This window comes from Zootoca vivipara, chromosome 3 (genome assembly GCF_965207765.1).
Source record: "Zootoca vivipara chromosome 3, rZooViv2.hap1.1, whole genome shotgun sequence".
Classification (NCBI taxonomy): domain Eukaryota; kingdom Metazoa; phylum Chordata; class Lepidosauria; order Squamata; family Lacertidae; genus Zootoca; species Zootoca vivipara.
The window spans coordinates 15,788,636-15,815,820 of record NC_142586.1 but is presented as its reverse complement, the minus strand read 5'-3'; the positions used below and the strand labels follow the sequence as shown (position 1 = coordinate 15,815,820).

General features: G+C 43.8%; 2 protein-coding genes across 8 annotated transcripts in view; one reads left to right on the top strand and one right to left on the bottom strand.

Annotated features, from left to right (window-relative positions):
- Positions 1-260: 260 nt before the first annotated feature.
- On the bottom strand, positions 261-22,917 carry GEN1 (GEN1 structure-specific endonuclease). 4 transcript variants are annotated; one of them, XM_088667197.1, is made up of 16 exons: positions 22,784-22,917; positions 22,114-22,195; positions 20,896-21,042; positions 16,697-16,891; positions 15,387-15,573; positions 14,571-14,747; positions 12,301-12,411; positions 10,806-10,879; positions 9,323-9,414; positions 8,196-8,346; positions 7,321-7,357; positions 7,140-7,220; positions 5,968-6,098; positions 3,900-3,961; positions 3,049-3,192; positions 261-2,795 (listed from the first exon to the last, which is right to left on the bottom strand). In XM_088667197.1, exons 4-16 carry the CDS (start codon positions 16,855-16,857, stop codon positions 1,441-1,443), a joined length of 2,763 nt encoding a protein of 920 aa, XP_088523323.1. In that variant the 5' UTR covers positions 16,858-16,891; positions 20,896-21,042; positions 22,114-22,195; positions 22,784-22,917; the 3' UTR covers positions 261-1,440. The 4 variants fall into 4 exon arrangements, with proteins under 4 accessions (XP_088523323.1, XP_034965926.3, XP_088523324.1 ...); XM_035110035.3 differs by lacking the exon at positions 20,896-21,042; XM_088667198.1 differs by lacking the exons at positions 20,896-21,042; positions 22,114-22,195.
- A 77-nt stretch (positions 22,918-22,994) lies between these two features.
- The window catches only part of SMC6 (structural maintenance of chromosomes 6), a 35,604-nt gene continuing 31,413 nt past the window's right edge, over positions 22,995-27,185 (top strand). The window contains exons 1-3 of one of the 4 annotated variants that reach the window (XM_088667195.1): positions 22,995-23,053; positions 25,054-25,147; positions 25,752-25,959. In XM_088667195.1, the coding sequence (XP_088523321.1) occupies positions 25,819-25,959 (141 nt within the window). In that variant the 5' untranslated portion in view covers positions 22,995-23,053; positions 25,054-25,147; positions 25,752-25,818. Of the gene's footprint in view, positions 23,123-25,053; positions 25,148-25,751; positions 25,960-27,185 lie in introns of all 4 variants that reach the window. The other 3 variants (XM_035110029.3, XM_035110033.3, XM_035110034.3) reach the window with 3 other exon arrangements.

The window sequence follows — 27,185 nt, the reverse complement described above, 5'->3', positions numbered from 1 at the left end:
CTGTCTGTTTGCATTAAAGCTGCCTGAACACTGACATCTCACTTTCTTCCAACACTCTCCCAGCTTCCAACTACTGACCAGAGTAGATTGCATCTTTGCAGCAACTGGGATTACTGAAGGCATTATATCCGGTTTACTCATGCGGAAGAATGCAGTGATGTATTCTGAAGCGGTACAACCTATGTCCCTTCTCCCTAAGTTAAGAACTCATTGCAAATATAAAACCAACATAACAGGCAAAGGGGTAGGTAAGATTCATTCTCCTTGATGTCTTGGGCTTTTTTAATTTTATTTGCAGGGAGTTTCTTCTTCTTTATTTATTTAAACAATTTCTATACTGCTTAACTACAACAACCTCTGAGCGGTTTACAAGGATACAATACAAAAAGTAAAAATCAGTTAAAACTATAAAATCAAATTTCAGTTTAAAATCCCTGCTGGAAAGGAAGTCTTCACAGTAGGGGCTGGAAGTTCAGCAGGTAGGGGGCCTGTCTGATCACAAATGGAAAGGAGCTCCATAAAAACTGGGCCCACAATATTAAATGCATGGTTCCTGGTATCTACGAGCTGTGCATCTGAGCCACGGGGGACCACTAGCAGTGACTCCCCCAAAGATCCCAGTGATTGGGCATGGATATAAGGGATCGGGCGGTCCCTGGGGTTATCATGGACCCAAGTCGTTAAGGGACTTGTAAATTAATACAAGGACCTTGAATCTGGCTTGGAAGTGTATGGGCAGCCAGTACAAACTTTTCAGGAACGGTTATGGGCTGGTGATAGACTTTCCCCATCAAAAGTCTAGTCACAGCCTTTTGCGCCACTTCCAGACCAGGCCCAAGGATAACCCCAAATAGAACACATTGCAATAACTGAGTATTGAGGTTCTAAGATGGGGCAGAATTCAAGAGTGGTATCTCCCACCGCAGCATTCTTGTTTTGCTTGCAAACCCAGTCTAAGATCCCAGACTCGTAGGGGTATGGTCTGTGATTTGGTCCATGAAAAGCTCTAAAAAAGACCCAGTCATATTGCATAACCTTTTAAGTGTGAAGATATCTGGTATCAACAGCACCACCATCCGGGTTCATAGAAACAACTTGCTACACATTTGGTGACTGGATCGACGGGAAAAAAGTTGCTTTCATTCATTGCCGCAGATGCGGTGCACCTCGACAAAAGAAGAATATGCTTATGAGCCATCAGCACAATCCGCAGCCAGTTCTACAGGAAACCACGGTAGAGCTATAAAGGCTGGCTGAAGAGACTAGTTAATTTCACACCAGCATTTAGTTCTGCTCATTCCGGATCTCTCACTGCGTCCTCGCTCATTAAGGCTGTGTCTCTTTACGTAGATCTGTCGGTTGAGCTTTTACAAAGGTTACAGAGGGGGAAGGAGATGAGAATTTAAGAAGTGCCCAGAAGAACAAAATGCCAAGGGATCCTCAACTGCTCTGCAGTCTTAGTTTCAGCCGTTCGGACAGAGGAAGGGGGCTATCAGCCCAGGCGGCAGTCTCACTTGCCTGAAGAGGAGGAGAGGTTTGACAAAGCTTAGATTCTGAGAGTTTCAGAGAATTGTGAATGTGTGCAATAGGAAGCTCTTCCACTGGCAAATTAATGGCAGGCCCTTTAAGAGATTTATCTCCTGGCACAACCTCAGACACCAAATCATGGCTGCTCCTTTTGTCCCTACACTTGTCCTTCAGCTGAACCACGCGAGCCTTCCGTCGCCACTTAGGGCTTCTGTGGCCCTTCTTTCTACCTTTCACATTTTCACCATCACTGTCTTCACTGGAGGAAATCTTTTGGCACACGCTCTTCTTCAGCGAGCTTTTATGAGTGGGCTTCCCCCTCACCCGACAGCTATCTAAGACTTCCGTTGACTTGCGAGACAATATTGGTGACTTGTTTCCCAAGCAAGTTGGTTTTCGTGGACTAGTGAGGTTATCTGACGCCCGGGCTGGGTTTTCATAGTTTTTGAGCAAGTTTGGCAAGCCAAGTCCCTGCAGATATTTTCCTGGCGATATACTTTCAACTTCCTGAGCACTGTCATTTAGCTGAGTTGAAGGAGATGGAGCTTTCCCCTCAAAGCTAGATGTAACATTGATTTCTTCTACCGTTTGCAAAGAGTTTAACAGAGACATATCTGAAATGCTGTGAGAAGCCTCCAAAGCAGAAGGCTTCAGAATTGCCTGCTCTTCTGAAGATAAATCATTTTGACCTTTATGAAGGTCAGTTTTGGAGACAGAGCACTCCTTACTCCTTGGTAGATTTGGATCATATTGCACAGAATTCAAAGACGGGGTAATGATTTCAGTTGTTTTGCAGTGTAGTGAAGAGTGTTGATTTGGTAAATTACTACTCGCATCTGACTCAGATTCTGAACAAGCAATATTAACCCGCTTTGGAGAAATGCTGAAGGATGTTCCTTCCCAGTCTATGTCGCTCAACTGCAGATGGGCAATTTGGGAAGACGCACACAAGTTTTCAGGTTGCGAGCTCAGAGAACCGCCAGGAATGCAATTATACTCTGTATTTTGCAAAGTAGTCACGAGCAAGGTAGATGGTGGCTTTTGACTTGGCGTGACTGCAGTAGGAAAATGTGCAGTTACAGGTAGGCCCTGAAATTTAGAGCCCTTTTCTGGAACTGTTTGAAAACCAGAAACAGTTGTAAATGGGGGCTTAGGATCTTTGCCGGGAAAGGTTTCCTCACCAGATCGCATGTTCAGCCGAGAAAGAAGATCTGCAATTTCACTGTCCCCAGCCAAGCATTCTCTCTCTTTAGGTTTATTCTTCTTACCTAAAATAACCAGACAAAACAAAGTCACCTTGTAAAAAGAAGGCTTTGTTCCTTGTGATGAAGTTAACAGAAGCAATCGGTGATTTAAAGGGCAGTTAAGCAAGGGCTGGGGAAGTGACTGAGAATCTGCTTACATTACAATGCTTGGCTGACTAAGATGCATACCTCTCGGGAGGATAATGGGCAATTTCACAAAACAAAATGAGCACGGTGTCCATTTAATCAACAGCAAAACCCGAAGCTTCAGATTTACCTTTGTTCCTTCCCTTGCATATTTCCAACTTCTCCATATGGTACCGGGCAACCACTTCTGGATACGCAGCCTCAAATAGTGATGCCTCTTCTGTTGTTATTAAAAAGGGTTCTGCAGGCTGGTCGTCTGCTGTAGCGTAATGATCTGGAGCAATGAATCCAAAGCATGGAAACAAAATACTATCAAATACAAATGGGCAGGTTCAGAGCTGCAGAAAAGATAACTCTGTTCTTATTTAGGCACTGTGCAATCCAAGGGAGAGCAGTGGCAAATGACCTGTCATTTCCTAAGCCCTGTGGCTTTTTTTTTTAATTTTTAGGAGGGGGGGGGATTGTTTCCAGGTGTTTTTTTTCCTGGTCTCCAACACAACCCTATTTGGAGATGTTGTGAGTTCAACCTGGAGCCTTCTGCAAGCCGAGCTGAGGCTCTGCAACTGAGCAATGGCTGCCACAAGAAAGAAAGAAAGTCAGGATTTGATGTGTGTCACTCTACTTGTCTGAACAGCACACAAAGATAAAAAAATTCAATTCTGGCTTACTCACACTATTCATTTATTCAATTTCTATCCTGCCCTTCCTCCCAAGAGTCCCAGGGTGGCAAGCACGTATATTAATTATTTGTGTGTATGTTTTAAAAATAAATCTAAAAACATTCTCCCAACCAGTGATCACTAGACACACAAGGCCATTCTGTCTTTTATTTTTAACATTCCAATACTGCTAAAGTTAGTTTCTTATCACATCATCCCGGTCTTCTTTCCTTCAAGGTGGCAAGGAAACTTTTCATTAAACCAGTGTTTAAAGCGGCATTGTATGATAAGCCCAAAGAATGCAGAAACAAACAGCACCAACCTGGCTTTTGCCACTCTATTTCAAAGCAAGGAATCCCATTTTTAGTCCGGGTCTTGATTATCCTGTAAAACAAAGATAAAAATGAGGGGGAATTAAAATATAGGAATCCCTGTGGATCCACATGTGTGGGTGAACAGGAACAGAATTGGCTGGGTTGCCTAGATTCAAAACGCAGGGCTTGCACAAGAGAGCCCCAGTAGCAGAGCATGAAACTCACAAAAGTTAAGTGGCAGTATAGCGTTAGGAATATAGTTTGTTAGACTTTTCTTATCCCGTTCCAACTACACACAGCAACTGACCTCTTCCTAACCCTCTTGCAATTAGCAGACTGCACAATGTTAAGTAAGTTTAAAATGCTTTACAGTGGTACCTCTAGTTGTGGACTTAATCCATTTCGGGGTGCCATTCGCACCCTGAAAAGTCCACAACTAGAGCGCCTCTTCTGCGCATGTACGCGGCGCGATCGAGCGCTTCTGCGCGCGAAACACGCAGATGGCTTCTGCACGTGCATGAAGTAAACACTTCCGGGTTTGCCGTGTTCGTAAGCTGAAAGTTTGTAACAAGAGTAGAATGCAACACGAGGTATGACTGTACTTACAGATTCAAGGTCTCAGTCATGCATTGTGCCATGCAGCAGCAACAATAATAAAAGAAAATACTCTTTGGTAGAAAATACAGAATATAATTCCAAACATGTGCTGTAACCTTGTGAGCAAAGTCACACATGTCCATCTCATTACATGATGTGGAGGGAGAGAGGAAGACAGACAGACAGACAGACAGACAGACAGACAGAGAAAGAAAGAAAGACAGAGAGAGAGAGAGAGAGAAAGAAAGAAAGAAAGGAAGGAAGGAAAGAAAATAAAATAGAAAGGCTTTACTTCCTCTTGGGGCGTGACCTAGCTGAGTGTATTTGTGGTCCTTTACTCCTTCATATACTAACTAGCACTGTGCTTGCTAGTTATATTCGGCTGCAATATTCCACAAAAAGCAAAAACATAAACCATTTTAAAATAGAAGCGTGCAAACAGAAAAATGCCCAGGTACGGTAATTAAAAGTTTGCATGAAATTCAGAATTTAAGTTACTAAAAAAAAGGGGGGGTTCAATCTTCTGTGAATCCAGTGCTTATTTAAGAAAAGAACAGAAAACACTGACTATTCTTTAGGAAATATGAGAATGGCATTAAAAGAAATAAAAATTTAAAAAACCCACCACATATGGGGCTAATCTCCCACAACAATTCCGCCATTTATGTGGGGGTTACGTTCTGGGGATTTTACACTACATCAGAAATACAGTATTGATTTAAACTTTGTATAAATACCGGTTTCTCATATTATAAGTCATGTCTTATATTAATTTTTTCCTGAAAAAAACACAGCATGGCTTATTTTCAAGGGATGTCTTATTTTTTAATTAAGTACCGGTACCGGTATCTGTACAGACCACAGACCTGCTCCCACCGGGTCTTCGCGCGCGGCAGGCAAAGGCTGCAGCCAGGTCCTGGGGCTGCACGCGCGGAAGGCAGAAGCTGCAGCCGGGTCCTGGGGCTGCACGCGCGGAAGGCAGAAGCTGCAGCCGGGTCCTGGGGCTGCGCGTGCGGCAGGCAGAGGCTGCAGCCGGGTCCTGGGGCTGCGCGCGCGGCAGGCAGAGGCTGCAGCCGGGTCTTGGGGCTGCGCGCGCTGCGCGCTGAGGCTGCAGCCGGGTCCCGGGTGTCCGCGCGCAAAGGCTACAGCCGGGTTCTGGGGCTGCACGCGCTGCGCGCTGAGGCTGCAGCCAGGTCTCGGGGGTTAACGCGGCAGCAGCAACCCTTCTTTGCCACAGACCTTCTTCCACCACCCGGTACGGCTTATTTTCGAGGTATGCCTTATATTTTTCCACCTCAGGAAAATCCTGCCATGCCTTATTTTGTAGGGATGCCTTAAAATATGAGAAACACGGTATAATGTATAAAAAACCCATATATTTTCCACTTCCATGAGGCTATCAGGAATACAGATTTTTTCCCCCAGCAAGATATGAAAAGAAACGGGGTGAGAATTCCTCCAACTACCAAATAAACTTACCGTCGTGCCTGCAGTTGCTGTGGGTCAAAATGGCCAGACTTCCTTCTGTTCATGTCATAGTATGTGAGGAGGATGCACAATTTCTCACAAGCGTAATGCTTGGACCAGTCCATTTTCTCAAAAGCAAATTTCTGTGTGAGAAAAGCTTTAAACATGTGTCCTCCAAAACTGGTGCTACTGTATTATTGGCGAAAACCTTTTCAGGTGCCGTGTATGAAACAGTTCACTTGCCATTAGCACACGAGTCTGTTTTTGGAGGGTCAGTGCATTTCACTTTCAAATGTCACAACCAGTACGTTTCCCAGCACAATTCAAAGTGTTGGTACTAACCTTTAAAGCCCTAAATGGCCTCGGCCCAGTATTCCTGAAGGAATGTCTCCACCCCCATCATTCTGCCCAGACACTGAGGTCCAGCTCTGGGGGCCTTCTGGTGGTTCCCTCACTGTGAGAAATGAAGCTACAGGGAACCAGGCAGAGGGCCTTTTCGATAGTGGCGCCTGCCCTGTGGAACACCCTCCCATCAGATGTCAAGGGAAATAAGCAACTATCTGACTTTTAGAAGACATCTGAAGGCTGCCCTGTTTAGGGAAGTTTTTAATGTCTGATGTTTTATTGTGTTTTTTATATTCTGTTGGGAGCTACCCAGAGTGGCTGGGGAAACCCAGCCAGATGGGCGGGGTATAAATAATAAATTATTTATTATTATTATTATTATTATTATTATTATTATTATTATTACCAAAAGCCCACTATTATCCTGAAAGAAAGTCCTGAGCACAAGAGCATGCTCCAATGCGCCGTGCTTGTGATTTCCATCAACTGCCTCCAACAATGGAGGTAGAATATAGCCCTTGTGGCCATTGATAGCCTGTTCCTCTATGAAACTGTTTAAAGTCACCCATTGATAGCCTGTTCCTCCATGAAACTGTTTAAAGTCACCCAGAGTACTTCATTTTCTAAAACTGTTTAAGTTTCTCCTTGAGTGCTCAGATGCAGACACAATTAACCGACATTGCAATAATTCCTACTATTTTTTGGTGCTTACTTTCCGTAATTTTTCTATTTATATGAAGATTCCTCTAACCAACAAAATGGCAACTACACATCCTTACTAGCTGGGCTAAATGCTAATGTATACAATCAGTTTAACCATCAAAACCTACTATCTGTACCTGAAAGGACAATAAATTTGGCCTCCGGCACCCATTTAACTTCATCGGTTTATCTTTGCTGATTAGGTACTCTTGGATAACCTAGGTAGGGGAAAAAAGAACAAGTGAAAAGGAGAAGGTTTCTGGATAAGAAGATTCTAGGAAGCATTCATTTTCAAATTTTCAAATCAGGTCTAATTACCTCAGGAAATGGAAATCCTTTGCATGCTTTAGCTTTCCTGTGAATAAAAAAGCACACATTAGGACATGGGTAGGCAAACTAAGGCCTGGGGGCCAGATCTGGCCCAATCGCCTTTTAATCCGGCCTGCGGATGGTCTGGGAATCAGCGTGTTTTTACATGAGTAGAATGCGTCCTTTTATTTAAAATGCAGCTCTTTCCATTTGGGGGCTAACAAAGCATAGGCCATAGTTGTTGTTGCATACATAAATAACCTTTTCTGACACAGGGGAATTTCACTCTGGTTATCCCCAACAAGAAAGGACTCTAAGCCTAATCTATTGCAAATTAAATCAAACGTAACAGAACAAAGAAAACATGGCCTCTCTCTCTGTCTTTCTTTCTTGGAGAGAGAGCTGCAAAAGCAAAAGCAATACAGAGCGGAAACAGCGTATCTCGATTTCCTCTCACAAGACTACAATAATCAGCGCTGGAATGTAAATAGACATGTGACATGTAACCATCCCACACAACTGTAGCGGGGGGGGGGGGGATGGAATTCTCAACATGAGTCACACCACTGAGTGTATGTTTGCGGCCTCCTGCCATAGGAGACAACTCCCGGGGCCCTCCCAAAGTTGATGGGCATTGCCAATCAATTTGTGAACGTGCGCCACACGTACGCGGGGCAGGACTTTCCTTAACCCCCCCCCCAACAAATTTTATTCAAGTTGGCACCCTTGCTTCCTGCTAAAGCACTGGAAAGTTCCAAAACAGAGCTCTGCACAGGTGCAGAACCCACCTGTGTGACTACACAGGTGAGACCCCCCCCCCTCCCAGAGAACTGGCATCCTTTTCCTGAAGCAATTCAGGGAAAGGCACATCGAAGCACACCTACTTTTTAATGCCATTCTCCACTGCGCTGACTTGCCGGTCTTGCTCGGAGGAGTGCCAGTCACAAGGGCAGCAGAATTCCGCATCGTGGGGTTCACAGCACGCCACACTGCCACAGAGACGGCATCCAGAGCGCTCATGATCTTTATAAGCTCCTGCAAGGAAAAGGTGACTGCGGTTGTAATGGAGATTTAATAGAATTGCATCAACAGAGAAGAGGCGGGAGAAAAAAAAAGTTAACCCAAGGAAGGACCCACAAAAGGGAGGAGGGAGGTCCATGGGAATTTATGGAATTCTCTTTGTGTTTTGGGTGCTTGGTGACTGTTTGTAAATTTATAAAAAAGAAAAGAAAATGGAAGGGGAATGCAGGCTAAAAATGCTTCTTAAAGTGTGTCCCATAAAGTTCTGAATGAAGCCTTTCTGTAGGCTTCATTCTTTCTGTAAACTGCTTTGAGGGGTTTTTCTTACAATCAAGGGTATATACATTTTATGAAACAAAGCAAAACAAAATAATAAAACAAAACAAAAATAAAATAAAATGCCAGGTACTGTATAGGGGTTTGTTTGGTTGCTGTGCTGGCTTGGCTTAGCTTGTTGTTCAAACCCAAACTCATGGTTTATTAGCTTTATCCAGGCAAACCACAAGGTGTAACCAAGGTCTGTTCTACCGTCTGCAGCTTGTGGAAGAGTTAAACGACAAGCCCAGGTTTGGACAACACGCTAAACAAAACCATGGCTTTTCCTCCTGGCACCACAACAGCAGAATGACCAGGAAGAAGCTAAGTTTCCCCGAACCCCTCTCTTGATAGCCTGCATGCTCACACTAAACTATGGTTTGGTTTAGCATGTAACGCGAATCAGACCTTTTGAGTTATCCATGGGGAGAGAAAGCAGAATATAGATTATTATTACAATAATAACCAACAACATGCCACTCGTGCTACACAAAGTTCCTTTGGGGAGAGGCTTATAATTTTCTGTAGAGAGAAAAGGATTTGGTTATCACTCACTTTTCACGGATTGGCGCTGGCTCAATCCAGTCTCCTTTTAAGAAACTTTTTAATGCTACTGCACACCTGTTTAAGGGGAGGCCCCTGTGCACTGCACTTCTAAAGTCACAGGCCGACTCACCTGGATGACGACACACAGCGCAATGAATCACCTTGTTTACTGCCAGGGCTGGGATGTCATCATCTTGGAAGTGGTCTTTCCAGTGCGCAAATCTAAAATAATTGTTAAAGGATAAGAGTAGCACAGAGCACTTAAGGTGAGGCACACAATCACCATTGTTCGCAAGATCTGCTGCTTACGTGTTAAGGCAATGCACATCCTACAAATATGCCATTGAATTTCAGCTATTAGAATTTGCATCTCTGGGGCTTTAGTTGTGGCACCTAGATTATTCCAAACCAATTGGAACTTGTCCATTGTCCTTAAAGAGTACAATATGAAGCTACATTTTTTATCCTGTGGGTGGTGGTGGTGGGGGAGAATATGCCCTGTTTCTTTGCCTGGCTGCACTGTGGTCCATGGATTGCAGCAAAATACAGGTAAGGTTTTGCCCAGTATCCTCTCTGTGTAATGGGCTGATGGGGAAAAAAGCTGTCCCATGAGCCCTTGCTGAAGAGGGGTGGGGAACACTATATAAGGCTGCTTCCCCTGGAGCTCACAGCCATTTTGCTTTGAGAGCATCCTGCCCACCCATCCTTGGGTTAGAGCCTTCACTGAGCAATTTTGGGTCACTGGTTGACAAAACCGGAAAGGATTCCCCCCCCCCCCTCAAACTGATTGGCATTTGGTTGCAGGTTTTTTGGTTTTCCTTTGTTAAGCGGAAGAACTTTGTTTGTATGAGGGCAGAAATCGTAATGATCAGGATCAACATAGTATTGAGGGGGGGCCCTGAAGGGAGGATTGACCACGGCAAACCCAAGCATAGGTTCGGTATCTGCCTGCTTGGAATCTGCACCCGGGTCTCCCAGCGAGGCCTTGCTTGCTTGGCTTGTACCACGGCAAGGAGCCACACTGGCAGACTCCTGACGTACAGGTTTGGAGCGATCCAAACCTAGCAGATCCATTCCATCATCATGGAGCTTGTGGAATGATGAAATGACCCTGGGACCCAATGCCATGCCAACCCTTGCCCTCCCTGTTTCTGTCAATATGACCTGATTTTATCCCATCGCCGTTGTACAGTCTGGTTATTTTGCTGCTCTCATGGGTCACATAATGCACCTGCCTGGACAAACAACAATGCTAGACATGTAGAACATTTGCTCAGAGGCTCCTGCTGCTGAAGCAAGTAGGTCTATTCCAGTATGTCGGGAGATCAACCTAGAAACTGCTGTGAACTCTGTTGACAAAGACTGATGTATAAAAGCGTACACTCATTGAAATCAGTGGGCTAGTTCACTGATTTCAATACGTCTGCTTGAAGTATGACTAATGTTGGATGTCATCCATAGCAGGGAAATGTATCTGAAAACTCATACAGGGTTTATAGGATGCTAATTTTCACTAAGCAACTCAGCATTAGGCCTGTATGACGCACATTGCTCACACAGATATACAGCTGACAATTTGTAAATTCTAGCCTACAAGACAAGATAAAATATACCTTTGCAGTAAGCTCTCTCCCCTCACAGTCTTAATCAACTTTAAAGCCTGTTCTTTTCCAACTCCAGGAACTCCCTTTAAGAGACAAGAGAACATCACACACGTTGATGTAGCAATTTACAGCAGCATTTTGAGCATTGCAGTGCGAATACGAAACTTTTCCCGCAGTATCTTTCATACAAACTGTTAAATCATCAACGCGGCAGGTGGTTGAAATGACCGTGATGGTCAAAACAACAAATGAATGAATAAAAAAAAATGCCTGGACACATTTTTTAAAATGCAATGGGCGGTTTTGACATTTATCCGCGGCAGCAGCTAAAATGTGGTCAACCTGAAAAGAAGTGACTAACATTCACTTTGACCTGTAGCAAATTATGAGTGAAGCTCCTCTGCCTGTTTGGGATGTTGTAAAGTTGGAGCAGATGACCCCCAATGTCCCTTTCCAACTCTCCGATGCTACTCAAACTTAAAATGGGGGTGTGTGTGGAAGGTCAAATGTGAAACAAATAATAAAGAGAATCAAAAGGGAAACATCCTCTCACAAAAAGCACACTGATTACTAGAGAGATACATTGCTCACAAACAGTGCAATCAGTTACAGTTACAGCCTGACAGGGTCAGGGAAGGTGACTATTATAAGAATGTGCAAAGTATTATTATAAGCAAAGGCTTATTTTTCTGGTTTTGCTTTTCTAAAATCAATACATTACAGGATGCTCCCTCCCTCCCTCCCTCCCTCCCTCCCTCCCTCCCTCCCTCCCTCAATCTCTCTTCTCTTTCAAACATGTGGCAGATGGAAGAGCTTTGAATTGCTTTACCCAACTTTTGGGGTCCTTTCCAGCATTACAAGTCTATGATTCTATGAAAATATTCTTATTGACCAGCACTCGTCTGTTGGCTGGATCAAGAGTCCCCATGAATGTCTCTTGGGATACCCCAGCTGGAGGAAGTGGAGGGGGAAAGTTTCTCGTGGATTCCTCCTTCTGCCTACAGCCCACTGAGAAGTTGCCCCAGAGGGCATGGGAGACGATATGGTGGACTGCAGGTTAAATCAGAGAAAATCATCTTCTTTCCTCTCTCCAGCAAGAGGCTCCAATACATCTCGGTCTGTTCCATGAATGGAAGGAGTCATTTTATTCACAAAAGGGATACTTCAGAATCCAACCCTATTTCCCCACCTTTAAGAACAAAAGATGGGTTGGGAATCTCATTTCTCAACACTACGCACACGTTTACTTGGATGCTAGTCACAAGTATTTCAGCAGAGCCTAATAGCGTAGGATCAGGGCCTTGGAAAAGCATGGGGGAAGGGAAATAAATCTGTTAGGAAACACTGACTAGGAACTAGCATGAGAAGACAGTTAACATGAAGCAATCTGTACTGTAACTGGAGAATCTGATCAATGCCATGTCCAGGGAAGGTTACGAGCTAATGCAAAAAGATCAGCTGTTCACTCTAGAACGTCAACATTTTTTTTGTTTTGTTTTGTTACCTTAGGAAGATAATCGCAACCGAGTAGAACTCCTAATCCAATCAGTGATTCTCTGTTGCAGCCCAGTGTCTCCTCAATAGCTAATATTGAATAGCAGTCGATGTGCGGGTCCTGTAAAAGAACACAGTTAAATGGCGACACCCTCTGGCATTGGGAAGACAGGCGAACTAATGCCAGTGTACGGAAAAGAAGCAAAGATCATTAGTGTCAAAGCAGTGATTCTTCAACATCAACTTCACTGGACTGGTGCGGATGCCTGATTATCGTCTTCCAAAGCAACTACTCTATTCCAAACTTAAAAATGGAAAGTGTAATGCCAGTAGACAACAAAAGAGGTTTAAAGACGCTCTCAAGGCAAATCTTTAAAAATGTAGCATAAAGACTGACAACTGGGAATCATTGGCCTGTGAGCGCTCCACTTGGAGAACAGCCTTCACCAAAGGTGTCATGGACTCTGAAGAAGCACGAACTCAGGACGAAAGGGAGAAATGAACTAAGAGGAAGGCACGTTTGGTAAACCCTCACCGTGATCAACTCCCGCCCGGAAACCTATGTCCCCACTGTGGAAGGATGTGTGGATCCAGAATTGGCCTCCGCACTCACGGACACACTGTTACAACAATCATAAAAAACAATCTTACTCGCCTATGAGTGATTGCCGAAGGGGAAAGATCACAAAGTAGGAAGAACATAGTTTCTTCAATGAGCACTGAGAAACATTCCTGCTAATACCAGAAGAAAGAAACATTCCTCCGATGGCTCCGAGAACCTCCAAGCAGAAGGATGAATTGGCAAACTATGGTTTGCTGAGAGCCAGGGTGGGGTGGAAATCACAGCATATCAGAGGAGGGAGTTGCAGAAACTAAGACTTCTCAAGGATTGTTGAAGTTAGTGCACTTCTCTCTGACTTAACACATCAAAGATTAATGATATATAGATAGGTAGAATCACATGCCCCTTGAATTCCACAATGGAAGAAAAGTGGGATATAAAGTGGGAAATAAATAATGTATATAAATAAACCTATTTAAAAGAGAAAGCACGGCAGGATAACTGCTAAGAGTACCAACTATAAAATATATTTATTTGCATTTATTTCCTCGCTGCAGGGTCACCGTCGCCATGTGCAAAAGGTGGCAATGAAAGAAGGGCTTTCTCAGTGGTGGCTCACCAATTATAGAACTCTTTCCCCAGAGAATTTTGCCACGTACCAACACAGTCAGCTGTAACGGACAGGGCTGGCTTGCGATAGAACCCCAGGGTGGAAAGCGTTAATCCCAACCTCCTTGTTGAGTGACACATTCCATTCCTGAGGGGCGGGACTGCCATGAGTTTAAAAGGAATGGGGAGCGGTTATTTCAGTTGATAGAGTGGTTAGAGTGGAGAGAGTTGAGAGGGGTTTGGGGGAGCGGGAGCGTGTGGATAGTAGTAGGAGATATTAGAGTGTTTTTGGAGAAGTTTACTAGTATTAGAACTATATTATTCAGCCAATGTTATCTGTAACTAAGAACATGATATAAGAGCTGATACGCATGAAACCATTACGCATTTTACATGTCCTCTAGATTAATAAAGCTTTCTTAAATGTTACTTTAAAGACGGATGTGCCTAGTTTTTCCAGTGAAGTATCCTAACTCAAGAGGGTGGGGACGGTAGTGAGGAGGTTAGACTAAACCTGAGGAGCAGGAAAATAGTTTAAAACCTCAAGGTCAAGCCCAGGGAAGACAAGTGCCAGGAAGAAGGTGCCACAAAGTAGCAACAGGCTGCTGGGGTGAACCTTAGGTAAAAGGGAATCCTGACTGTGAGCACAAGGTGGTTCCTGATACACTTGCTGGGAGTTAAAAGGGATACAGAGCTACGTTATTGGGAGAACTGGAACTGCACTTCGATTACTAGCAGACCCCAAACCTAAACAGGCAGTTTATTTGGGAGCAAGAAGGATAGGTGGGTGGTTTGTGAAATAACCAGTTTCCTTCAACACTCTGCTAGTGGTATAGAAAGGGAGGCACATCACATTGGTGGGATCCGCACATATTAGGTGGGATCATTGAAAACTTTAGTGACAACGCCGGGATTGTCGCATTTAATTGGTGGCAACGTCCTGGGTTTGTCGCATCAGCCTTTAAGCGTCCAGCAAAAAACATTATTGTTTACCCAGGCTTTGGATCTTATTTTAATCAGACTATGGAATGATTCTGGTCCGGTTTGGTTTTCATCTTTTAGCTTATTTACAAAAAGAAGCTCTTTGAAACAAAGCCCCAATAAAGTACCTTGATGTTCATGGTAAAGTTCCGGTAAACTGTTTGAGCACCGTAGAGGAAGGCATCACCATCGTTGGTGATGCAGGCATCCACGTAGCCGTTCAAGTTCAGATAAGCACATGTGGCTTCTGCTTCACCCGCTGCCTGAACCCAAGGAACCCCTAAGCACTCCAACATTTCGAGGCACTAAGGAAGCAAAAATCCCAAGAGAAGATGCAGTTAGACCTCAAGCAGGAATTCGGTGCTTTGCAAAATGATGCATGCTTCCATCAAATGGTAAAGAGAATTGCCACAAACTTCAGAACCAACTTTTCCCCTGTGCTCTGCTCCATAAACACTTCATTGAGGTGCAGATCGCTGCTCTGCAATAATTCATAAGTTCTTTAAAGGAGACACGCCATATGAAAGCATAGAGCTATAAAATCAGAGAACATCCTCTCATGTCATTAAATCAATAGGAGGTGAAGCTCATAAATGATAGACAAGAGTCAGAACAAACCCTAAATCTTACAAACACGTGCCTGGAGCCATAAAATTGACATGCAACGTTGAAACAATGCCTTCCCAAAAAATAAAACGAAAAATGTTTCACGGTCAATTAAGCATAATTATTCTGCAGTTCACAAACATTAACAAACCAAACTAGACTTGGTCAAATACAATATATTATTTTATATAAAATTATTATTTAATAAATACATTTATTATAAATACATTTATGCCTGTGATTATATAAAGGTAATGGCCCCTTTATATACCCCGAACACTGTACCCCGGGGTGCACAGTACCCCAACACTGAAATTCAGCCACCCATGGACACTTGCCTCTTTCAGTAGAGATTTAAAACGAGATCTCCCTGTTCTTGCCCTCCTGGGTTTGCTGGATGGGCCAAAGCGAGCTTCTGTCCTCTTTCGCATTGTGCCTTCTTTCAGCTCTGGGGGCTCTCCCTCCATGACAAACACCAAATGGATTCCCATTAGCGTTAACAGAGAGACTCGAAAATAAAGATTCCTGCAACAGCAAGAGAGTTGAGCCACTTTTGTGGAAGGGTACCAACTGTGGGATCGCTTCCCTTCCGACGTACATCCTGCACCAGCCTCACGTGCTGTTTACTTATTGGTCAAGACCCGCCAGGGCTTTGGCTGAGTTGATGTCTTGCCTCCTGCTGCCTCACTCTTCCCTACTGCTAACAAAGTTTACTATTGGATAGTTTTGTGGTTTTCTTTTGAGATTTTTTAAGATCGTTCGTGCTTGCTTTTAATTGTGGGTGTTTTTTGTAGTTCACCCTGGACCCATTTGGTGAAGGGTAGGATATGAGCATTAGAAACACTTATGGATTGAAAGTTGGCCAAATATTTGTTAAGACTGATAAATTATATTTAACTTTTTTAAAACAAACAAACCATGATGTACAATACGCATGCAAGATCAACAGTCACTCCCTCTGTGTCCACTTTTTATGTTGACTATCAAATACACCCAAACAGGTGAAGCAAACACTACATATGGAAATGTGAAACTTCATAGGAAATTGTGGGCTGGGAAAGGAGGCACGCAGCAAGAATTTGAGAGCCTTATTTGGAGTTCACTGGAGAAGAGGCTTCTGAGAGCGATCCACCCTTGACTATACTTTGTTTACTCCTTATCACCAATTGTCAGGACAGTCATGGATTCTCTGCACAATAAAAATAATTTCACCAGTAACAAAGGATGGATCGAGATACACCCAAGAAGTGTGTCAGTTCAATGTGCTGTAAATTCATACAGGGAAATCCGGTAGGGAAAGATGGGCCTCCATTGCGCCACCTGGTGTCACAGCATTATATTGCATATAAACTGATTTTTTTCTTAACCAATCTGGCCGAGTCCAAGATCATCCTGTCTACCTTGCTAGGTAGCAATGAAGATAAGCAAATAAATATGGAATTGGTTACATTCACTGTTTTCTCCTTTAGTTTTGCTCAAGAACTGGGTGAGGAGAGGGGAGAACAAGGGAAATAAACTTCCTTCCAAGTTCTAGAAAAATACTTAAGCTATTCCTTAGATTTGGGAAAACACTGGCGGGTAAGCAAAGAGTGTAATAGATAATCTGTATGCCGCTGACAATAATGTAAGACAGCAGCATTGTACATACCTAAGGTGAGGTTTTCTGACTATCCCAACCATCTTTTTAACTGTTTGTGCTTCACACACCCAGAGACTTAAATCAACAGCCAGGGTCTTTCCTTTAAGGCTGCTGAGGGGGACGTGTTCTTTTACAGGTTCTAAGATCTGCCACAGGCTGGTCACTCCCATCGTCACAAATATTCTGGCAGTACGAGGACATCAGCTGCAGAGATCAACATGAAATATAATTGAGGTCTCTTGTGATCAAATTTAAATTACAATAAAGAAGGCTTTTTAAGGAAATAAAAATTATAAAGCTGCAATCCTAAACACATTTGCATGAGAGTCAGCCCCATTGAACGCAATGAGCACACAGAATTCTTATCGATTGACTGATTGCATTTGTATCGGACCTTTTTCTCGAAGGGGCTCAAGGCAGCATACAAAGTTCTCCTCCTCACTCAATGCCCACAACAACCCTTTGAACCCTGGCCCAAGGTCATGGCTAAGTGGGGATTTGATCCCTGGTCCTTGTCCAAAACTCTAACCACTACCCCACACTACCTCTCTCACATGTACAGGATTGTGCCAAAGTACATTGATAAAACACATTTTGCTACGGTGGGAAAATCCCTATTCTGTTCAGTACCAATGATTCAAATAGCATTTGATGATAAAAAATAACAAACACCAAACAAGCAAACTTCTGAAACAACAATGGGACATTAGCTCCGCCCAAGGCATGAAGGAGAACAGCAACAACAACTGGGAATAGACATAATATTTTACAAGAAAGAAACATCATGGACAGAATAATGGCCACACACAGGAAGAACAAGGATATAGTTTTAATGCTTCACCTGTAGATTTATACATCATTTAATGGGTCATTACTAATTGAATTTGTTAATACTGCAGTTGTTGTATAAGGGATTGCTATTTTGACTGGAGGTAATTGAAATTAACAAGATTTTTGAATGCAGAAATGAAGTAAATAATCAAACCATCAATTCTAGCACGCGTGGGGGGGGGGGTGGCACTTAAATTACCTAAATTGGTATCTGAATGATTAGTATTAGTATTATAATTTGGTGTTTTTCTAATGAGGCTATTATTGGATTATTGCAATTGAAAATTAATAAAAATTATTATATTAAAAAAATTATCAGCATTCTTTTAGCAATCTCCATTTACAGCCCCTTTAAACTCTTGGCATCACCTCCCTTCAATCTCTGAGCTGCTTTTCTTAAACAGAGCTTCTTGCTCTATATCATCCTTTCTTTTGTATTACACATTTGTCACCCAGCCCATTCTAAATGTAGTATAATAAACTTTAAAGCATAACTTTTGAAATCAATCTGAATTGGCTTTCACCAACTGATTTTACAGCACAACCCTATGCATGCTTACTTAGAAGTAAGTCCCACTATATTCAGGGATATGTAAAAGATTGCAGCCTTCATCTGTTCCTGACTCTTCCTTGCAATAGTCCCTTTCTATTCCTGATTTCCCTTTCTGGCACTTTCCCGTTTTCTTTCACCTTTTGCCTTTGATGATGGCCATTTCCCCTTGTTATTTTTCTCACTTCACCCTTTCCCACCCTCTTATAGCAGCCTATTTATTAGTAGCCTAATTTAGGGCTCTCTTTTTCCTCTGCCTTGCTCTAAACTTCTCTGCAGTTACTCTTCTGCAAATTAAATTGTGTGGCTATTCTTCTGCACTGTGCCAGAGATAATATAGTTAAAAACAAGAGAACCTATGCATGTCACACAAAACCCTTGCATGTACGCTATGTGAAAGGATGAAAATTTAGTATCCCACCTCTTCCCTCCCTCCCAACCTCTCTTCCTTCCCCCACCACCCAAACCTTATACTGTCTACAACATTAGTCTCTCACATTGAATAGAACTGACCTGTAGAAATGACTTTATGATATGGAAACAGAGACGATGTATGCACTTTTGTAATCCAAGAAAATCGTTAATACTGTATATATATTTTAAGTTAACACAGCTTTGTATTTATGCACAGGATCTTAAGAGTCAAGGGGATGGGAAGAAACTAACTGAAATTCTATATGGGACCACGAAGTTAAGCCCCCCCTGAGTTCAATCAAACTTATTCTCAAGCGAAGTCTGTGTGTATAGGACTGCAGCCTGAGACTGCAAGCAACCTTATTAGGCAAACAGTCTGAATGATTACTTCTTATATTACAGCTTCGCAGACAAAACTCTCACACACAATTAGCATCCTGTTGAGACTAGCTACAGTATGTCAGAAGATGGTTAGAACGGTGGGTCTGGCAAGCTCTTTGCTTTTCAAGAAATCGCTGCTTTTGAGAAACTTTTGATTACCATGAGATGAATTGAGTACTGTGACAAACTGTACAGAGAGAGATCTCATAAAACAGAAGGATAAAGCATAGCTCAGTAATCCTTACAGCACCCTGAGTGGGGCAAGTGGAAGATGAGACGCATCCATCTCTTAGAGGCAAGGTGTGGGGAATCTTTGGAACCTCCAGATGCATCTGAACTACAACTCCCATCAGCCCCAGGAGGCAGGGGCGAATGAAGGTGTTGTGACACCCGGGGCGGGGCATCGCTACGTAGGGCGCATGTGCAGTGTCACTATGTTCGACGCATACGTCCTATGTAGCGGCACCACACATGCGCTGTACATAGCGGTTTGCCAGTGCTGCTACTCCAGCGCCGTATGGATGGTGCCAGTATCCTCTGCTTGAGGCTGTAGCAGCAACGGAGGGATCCCACCGCTGTCCGTACGGTGCTGGAGCACAGCCACCGGCAAACCGCTATGATAGCCAGTGTGGTGTAGTGGTTAACAGCGGTAGACTCGTAATCTGGTGAACCAGGTTCGCGTCTCCGCTCCTCCACATGCAGCTGCTGGGTGACCTTGGGCTAGTCACACTTCTTTGAACTCTCTCAGCCTCGTTCACCTCACAGAGTGTTTGTTGTGGGGGAGGAAGGGAAAGGAGAATGTTAGCCGCTTTGAGACTCCTTCGGGTAGTGATAAAGTGGGATATCAAATCCAAACTCTTCTTCTAAGTACAGCACATGTGTGGCATCGTTACGTACAGCGCATGTGTGTGACGCTGCACATGCGCTGTATATAGCAGTTTGCCACCACACACGGCGGCACGAGACCTCATGGGGTGCCTTCTTGTCGCTCCCTAGACGTGGCACCCGGGGCACCCCCCTGCCCCCCCGTTGCGACGCCACTGCCAGCAAGCATGGCCAATGGCCAGGGATGGTGGGAGTTGTAGTTCAGCAACATCTGGAGGGCCAAGTGTTTCCCACAGCTGCCTTAAAACCACACCATGGAAGTTTGTGGCTGAGCTGAATCTTGAACTGGGAGCCTCCAGCTCATTCCCTAAACTGTTATGTCCAGAGGTTCCCGATTGTGGTAGCTGTGTTGGTCAAAAAGCAATACAGTTAAGATGTGTAGGTGTTCAAATGAAAACTTTCCCATTTGCCAGGCTTTTGGGCTTCACAGGATATTGTCACAAATCAGCACGGCATTACCTTGCCAAGCCTACAAATCAGGAGCGGCCAACGCTTCAAATGTTGTGAACTACAACTCCCATCATCCCTCACTATTGGCACTGCTGGCTTTGGGTGATGGGAGATGTAGTCCATGTGTTTTGTTGTGTGAATAAACCACATTTTGATGCATGTGCGTAAAACACATAATATGAGAAATCATCCTAAACATTAAATACAATCTTGCAAGCAAGCCTTACTGGTATTGGGGGGAGGGCTTACCTCCCAGGGTCTAAGCATGAGGCCAACTTTTGGTACACTGAAACAACTGAAATTTGGTGGGAAAGGAATTCACTAGAACACCTTTGACCAAAAATAAAAATAGAAGCAGTGCCATCTAATGGATGCAAATGTGTACAGCATTAGAGCTACAGAAAAGCACCCGTTGCTGAAGCATAGGAATTGACTGGCATCCCTTTTGCATGGCCTGCTGGGGTGCTTTTGGGGTGCTATGCTTTTAGACCAGCCTGCTCATGATTCAACCGTGTGTATTGACTTCCCAAAGTAAGTGCCAATACCAATCCTTGTGGGAATCAACTTTCTAGCTGCATAACAGTGTGATGCAGCAGCTAAAAAAGCCAATGCAATTCTGGGCTGCATCAATAGGAGTATAGCATCTAGATCAAGGGAAGTAATAGTACCACTGTATTCTGCTCTGGTCAGACCTCACCTGGAGTACTGTGTCCAGTTCTGGGCACCGCAGTTCAAGAAGGATACTGACAAGCTGGAACGTGTCCAGAAGAGGGCAACCAAAATGGTCAAAGGCCTGGAAATGATGCCTTATGAGGAACGCCTTAGGGAGCTGGGTATGTTTAGCCTGGAGAAGAGAAGGTTAAGGGGTGATATGATAGCCATGTTCAAATATATAAAAGGATGTCATATAGAGGAGGGAGAAAGGTTGTTTTCTGCTGCTCCAGAGAAGCGGACACAGAGCAATGGATTCATACTACAAGAAAGAAGATTCCACCTAAACATTAGGAAGAACTTCCTGACAGTAAGAGCTGTTCGGCAGTGGAATTTGCTACCAAGGAGTGTGGTGGAGTCTCCTTCTTTGGAGGTCTTTAAGCAGAGGCTTGACAGGCATACGTCAAGAATGCTTTGATGGGGTTTTCTCCTTGGCAGGGGGTTGGACTGGATGGCCCTTGTGGTCTCTTCCAACTCTATGATTCTACTTCTCATTATTCATTTGGAAAACTATCCGTTTATTCCTATTCTTTGCTTCCTGCAACTTTAACTATTAAATTTGTTTTTATTAACAGATTTTCATTGTTAACATAGGTACATACATCTGTTTTCAGTTCACAGAGTCCTTTCAACCTGACCAAGCTGCGATTCCCAAGAGGATCTCTCCTCTTATTCCTTGACTGCTTACTCAAGAGTTTTCAGTGTGGCCATGACAAGTTCTACTCAGTGGTCTTGGCCAGAACCCTTAACTGGACAAAGAGATTGACTTGGCAACTTTCATATTCTCTCTTTCTCTAGAGCCCCACCTCACAAACAGTAAACCATGCTTAAGGAGGAACCCTAAGATGACATCTAGAGCAGCCCCCCACCGTATAACAATAATATCAGTGCCTAGCCCTTCTTAAAAGAAAACAACAACGATACCCACATCAATGTAAAGAGCGATACTGCATAGAGCAGGGAGTCAACTCCATTTAGTTTTCATTGGAGAATCCCAGTTGGAAATACTGTGTAAAATGCGAGTGTGGAGACTGCAATTTTGAGGATCCATAATTGGCAGCATAATCCTACGATATGCCTTTCACTTGCAAGCACACGAAAGCTCATACCAATGACAAACTTAGTTGGTCTCTAAGGTGCTACTGGAAGGATTTTTTTTTTTAATATTTTGTTTCGACTACGGCAGACCAACACGGCTACCTACCTGTAACTATTACTCCCAAGTAAGTGCACATTGGGTCACAGCCCAGTAGTGCGATCCAAAAAACGCCGTTTCCCTGCTGCACCTGCCAAGAGAGGGTAACATTTGAGAATCACACAATTGTAGAGTTGGAAGGGGTCCCCGTGGTCATCTAGTCCGACCCCTTGCAGTGCAGGGCTCTTTGTGTGCCATTGGTGAAGCAGACTCGGTCCGACCGAATCTGTGGGCGCTGCGGACCCATCTGGGTCCCTCGGACGACACGGCGGCGTCGGCGTCGCGAGCCCTTCCGCGCCGAGGCGAATAACAGCATCCAAGCGCCGACGTTCGTAATTCCGCGGGCGCCAAGCGCGCGTGCGCGAAATCCTGACGTAAACGGGAGGGAGGGGCCAGAACGCCGGAATCGGACGGCCTGCCGCTGAGGGGAAGGACGCGGTATGCCTAACATTTCTGGTTCGCAGTTGAAGATCGGTGGTGGGTGGGCGAAACCCGTGCCAAGAAAGCGGTGTCTGGACGCCCTCGAGTGGTTTGGGTGATATCACAGGGGCTCTATCTCTACCATCTCCTTCTCTTATAATTTCTATATCTATCGTCGTCACGTTATGCCAGTTCCCCGTACATGGCACCTTTCGGATGGGAGCCGGAAGCGACCACAGGAAGGAAGAGCGACACTTACCCTCTTTTCTCTCTCCTTGCCAGAACTGCGCGCGCGCCCTAAGGCCACGGGACGAGGGGCTTTGCCGTTGGGAGAGGCCAAAAAAAGAAAAGAAAAAAGCGTAAAGACGCGCGTCGTCCTCGCTTGCGCAGCGCGGGGCGGCTGCTGATTGGATGGCGCGGGGAGGAGACTCGCCGTTCTCGCGCCCCGGGGCGTCGTGCGCAGGCGCGAAGACTTTCAACGGTTTCCCGCTGAAGCGCCAGCTGTGTGGTTTCGCTTTCTGTTATTGAGGTGAGTGGCGAAGAAGGAAAAGAGGGAATTGGGTCGCCTGCTTTCTTTAATTTTTGTGAGTTTCAAGAGGCAAGTCTTAACTTCTTCTTCTTCTTCTTCTTCTTCTTCTTCTTCTTCTTCTTCTTCTTCTTCTTCTTCTTCTTCTTCTTCTTCTTCTTCTTCTTCTTCTTCTTCTTCTTCTTCTTCTTCTTCTTCTTCTTCTTCTAGTGAAATTCATTGGACTCATTTTCTTGCCGCTAAGCGTCTTTACCAGGCATCCCCAAACTTCGGCCCTCCAGATGCTTTCGACTACAATTCCCATCATCCCTGACCACTGGTCCTGTTAGCTAGGGATCATGGGAGTTGTAGGCCAAAACATCTGGAGGGCCACAGTTTGGGGATGCCTGGTCTTTACAAAAACAACCCTCTCAACGTTCAGTTAAAAGCAAGGCGAGGGGTTGTGTGTGGGGGGGAAGAGACATTAAAAAGAATGTCTTTAATAACACAGGGAGCTTGATCTTGAGCAAGTGGCTCCCAAGTATTTTCAGGGCAGACTAGAAGGAGGGCATAGCTATAACTACGGAAGCGGCTTCCGAAAGAGGCTGTGATGGCTACCAGCTGGGATGCTTTTAAAAAGAGGGGTAAAGGTACCCGAGACCATTCTGTCCAGTCACGGACAACTCTGGGGTTGTGGTGCTCATCTCGCTTTACTGGCCGAGGGAGCCGGTGTACAGCTTTTGGGTCATGTGGCCAGCATGACTAAGCCGCTTCTGGCGAACCAGAGTAGTGCACGGAAACGCTGTTTACTTTCCCGCCAGAGCAGTACCTATTTATCTACTTGCACTTTGATGTACTGCTCGGTTGGCAGGAGAAAAAGAAGGTAGGGTACAGTAACGAATGGCCTATGCGGAAATGGCGAAACTTGCCGGAAGAATGAGAAACCGAGAGAACAGACTTCAGAAAGGAACGGAAATGGTTTATTGAGTATTTACAAAAAACAACAACAACATTAAGACATGGGCAGGATTATTATTAAAACATGCAGTGTTTTTTTTAATTTTAAAAATATTATATATTATATTACTACATAGACACATACACACACACACGGTATATATATATATATATATATATATACAAACACATGTGTATGTATGTATACATGTATGCATATATATGTATATTTTTATGTGTACTGTATATGTTTATGTGTGTATGTATGTATATACGTATGGGATATCTTAGAATAGACATAAAAGAAGTAAGTTAAGACAATTTGGAGTATGCAGGAAAAGATGAAAATAAATGTAAGGAACCGCAGAAAGGGGGAAGGGAGTCGAAATTGAAAATGTTACAATTTGGCAAAATAATTGTAATGTACAGTATATAAATGGGAAATAATTTTTTTTTGTTTTATTTTTTAAAAGAGGGTTAGGCAAATTCAGAGAGGATAAGGTTGCCAATGTCTATTGGTCACGATGCCATGATACCCTCAGAGACTGTCCCTACATGCAAAGACAAGCTCTGGCAGATTGAGTGGACGAGACCAATACAGTAGTGGGTCCCGTGGAAAGGCGGTTTCTGCATGTGTTGTAGAGGGACATGAGGGGCAGATGCGTGTTGTCAACCTGGGAATGTAGGCCGTCTAGGAGAAGGAAAACTCATATCCTAAAGCTCTGCTGCCTTTCAGAATATCTTCAGGAGAAGAAAAGGCGTAAGGAGTAAACTACACAAATCTGGAGTGTAGAGTGCATAGTCATTTCTTCCAACAAAAATTTAACTCACAGCATCCTTTGCTTGCTCACCCAAAACCAGGATGCAGGGCTCATTTTCTGTTTAGTTGATAAACCCTCACATGGTCAGCCTCCTCGAGACAGCTGAAGTGCTGACTCTTTGGCCCACGTAAGAGGTGGTGGGGTACTCATGGACTATACCTGTCCATGTTGCTCTGGCTGTAGATATTCAGTATCTAAAAATCCTATCTAGATATTCAGTACAAGGTACTGTACTGCTTATTTCAGTGCCAAGGAAGTTGTGATGCAACAGAACCAAAGCCTTAAGAGAACCACGGAGTGTGCATTACAAAAAAAAAAAAAGTGCAAGAACATATGCCAGGTAAAAAATGATAATTCTAAATTGTTGGCATCTCCATTATAAAGCATAAAATAAAATAAAAACGAGCAGTCTAATTTTGTGCATATTTACTTAGAAGTAACGTTCAGTTACTTCCATATGGCAATCAAGGGAAAAATCCTTTGGTTTAAAGCTGGGAAGTGCAAGCTTCTGAAATCTGCTTTTTAAATTATTTGTTATTTGCATTTATATTTCACCGTTTTCTCCAAGGAGCACAAGGTGGCATACATGGTTCTTTTCATTTAACCCCCACAAAATGTTGAGGGAGGTTAGCCTAACAGGCATATACTCTTTAACAGAATAAAACTTAACAACTACAGTACAGTCATACCTTGGGTTGCGAACGTGATCCGTGCAGGAGGCATGTTCTCAACCCGCAGTGCTGGGTCTGCGCATGTGCATGACAAAATTCGGTGCTTCTGCGCATGCACATGATGTCATTTTGCGTTTCGGCGCAGTCAGCAACCCGAAAACGCGCAACCCGCAGCGTTCGTAACCCAAGGTATGACTAACTGAATACTATAGAATAAGGAAACATTTATTATATAGTTTCATTAACTTTCCCTCCACTTCCCCAACATTACAGCGCTAGAAATTTGCCAGAATTCTGATGAAATATTTCCAAAAGAATTTCTGTAAGCACAGAGGCCAATATGTCAAAGAGAAAAGAGAGAAGCTTTTCAACATCATCATCTCAAAAAAGACCTAGGCAAGCAACACTTGATTCTGATGATGACCCTAATGAAGAGGAGTTGTCACAGCTACAGAGTGACAGCAGTTACTATTCACAGTCGGTAAGCAATTTGTCTCACAATGTGGTTTTATATTATGCCTGAGAAAAATGAAACTATTGATGATCAGACAAGCACAGAAGGGCGGGGTGGGGTGGAACATGTACGTCAGGGGTGGCCACCTCCCAAGAGACTCTGATCTACTCACAGAGTTAAAAACTGGCAGTGATGATCTACCCCCTTTTGGGGGGTTCAGGTCAAAGCTGTTGAGTTTTTTTAAGGAAGGGAAGCCCTGTTTTTGGGATTTAGGTCAAACTTGTTGAGCTTCTTTTAGGAGGGAGGGAGGCCCATTTTTGTTTAGGGCTTCAGGTCATAGTTCAGCTTTTTTTAGGGAAGAGGAAAATTTTGGGTGAGCTTTTTTTTAGGGGTGCCAGTGATCTAGCAGTGATCTACCACAGACATCCAGTGATCTACTGGTAGATCACAATCTACCTGTTGGACGTGCCTGATGTACGTTAAAAACCTGTGCGGGGAGAAGGTAAGTACTATCTACTGATAGCAAGTACTAAAGCTGCAATAGGGGATTGCATGCTGGGAGCCAAATTTCAACATCTCCTTAATTACTGCTTATTGTCCGCTTTTGTTATAGCCATTTCCAGGGTCCCTTTAAGTTTCCATTAACTTGAGAGCCTGCTTTAAAAGTTGAACTCTCACCTGTCTGCGACAGAAGTTGGTGGAACTTAGCCATGGGTAGAAAAGTTAAGTATCTTTGAAGAGGAGGCAATGCCAGCCAACCCTCTCCCTTTTATCTTACTTCAACTTTCATACCGAATAAGCCCAGTAAACAAAAAAACAGATAATGAAAGGTTATATTAGCAAGGGTGTGGGTACTATGGCACAGGGTGTCATATGTATGACTACCTGCTTGCAGGGCGCAAGTTGAGACTATGTGCAATGAGCTCTTCAAAACCATTAAGAATGATGCCTTATGCTGAGTCTGGTCATTGATCAGTCTGCACCCCAGAGCGTCTGTATGCAAGGAGGTAGTCTTTCAAGTACTGTATATGGAACACCAGATATTATGTTAAGTGTGGCTTGACTGAAACTGCCTTGCATGTGACAAAAGCACACAGGGGTTCATTATTACCTGCTCACTCATCTTCCTTATCCCTGGGCCTAAAGTTGATATTTTCAAGCAAAATATCTCTGTTTATATTTTGTTAGTTGCACTTGGGCTTTTACCATTGCTCTCACGTTTTTTAGGGAGACTCATTTGACACAGTTTGTGA

Excerpts from the sequence above, each read along its gene's own strand:
- GEN1 (XM_088667197.1), bottom strand. The coding sequence starts at position 16,857 with ATGGGAGTGACCAGCCTGTGGCAGATCTTAGAACCTGTAAAAGAACAC. Across the intron at positions 8,347-9,322 it reads CGCTGTGTGTCGTCATCCAG|GAGCTTATAAAGATCATGAG; the intron begins GTGAGTCGGCCT and ends TTTTCCTTGCAG. Across the intron at positions 3,193-3,899 it reads AATAGAGTGGCAAAAGCCAG|ATCATTACGCTACAGCAGAC; the intron begins GTTGGTGCTGTT and ends TCATTGCTCCAG.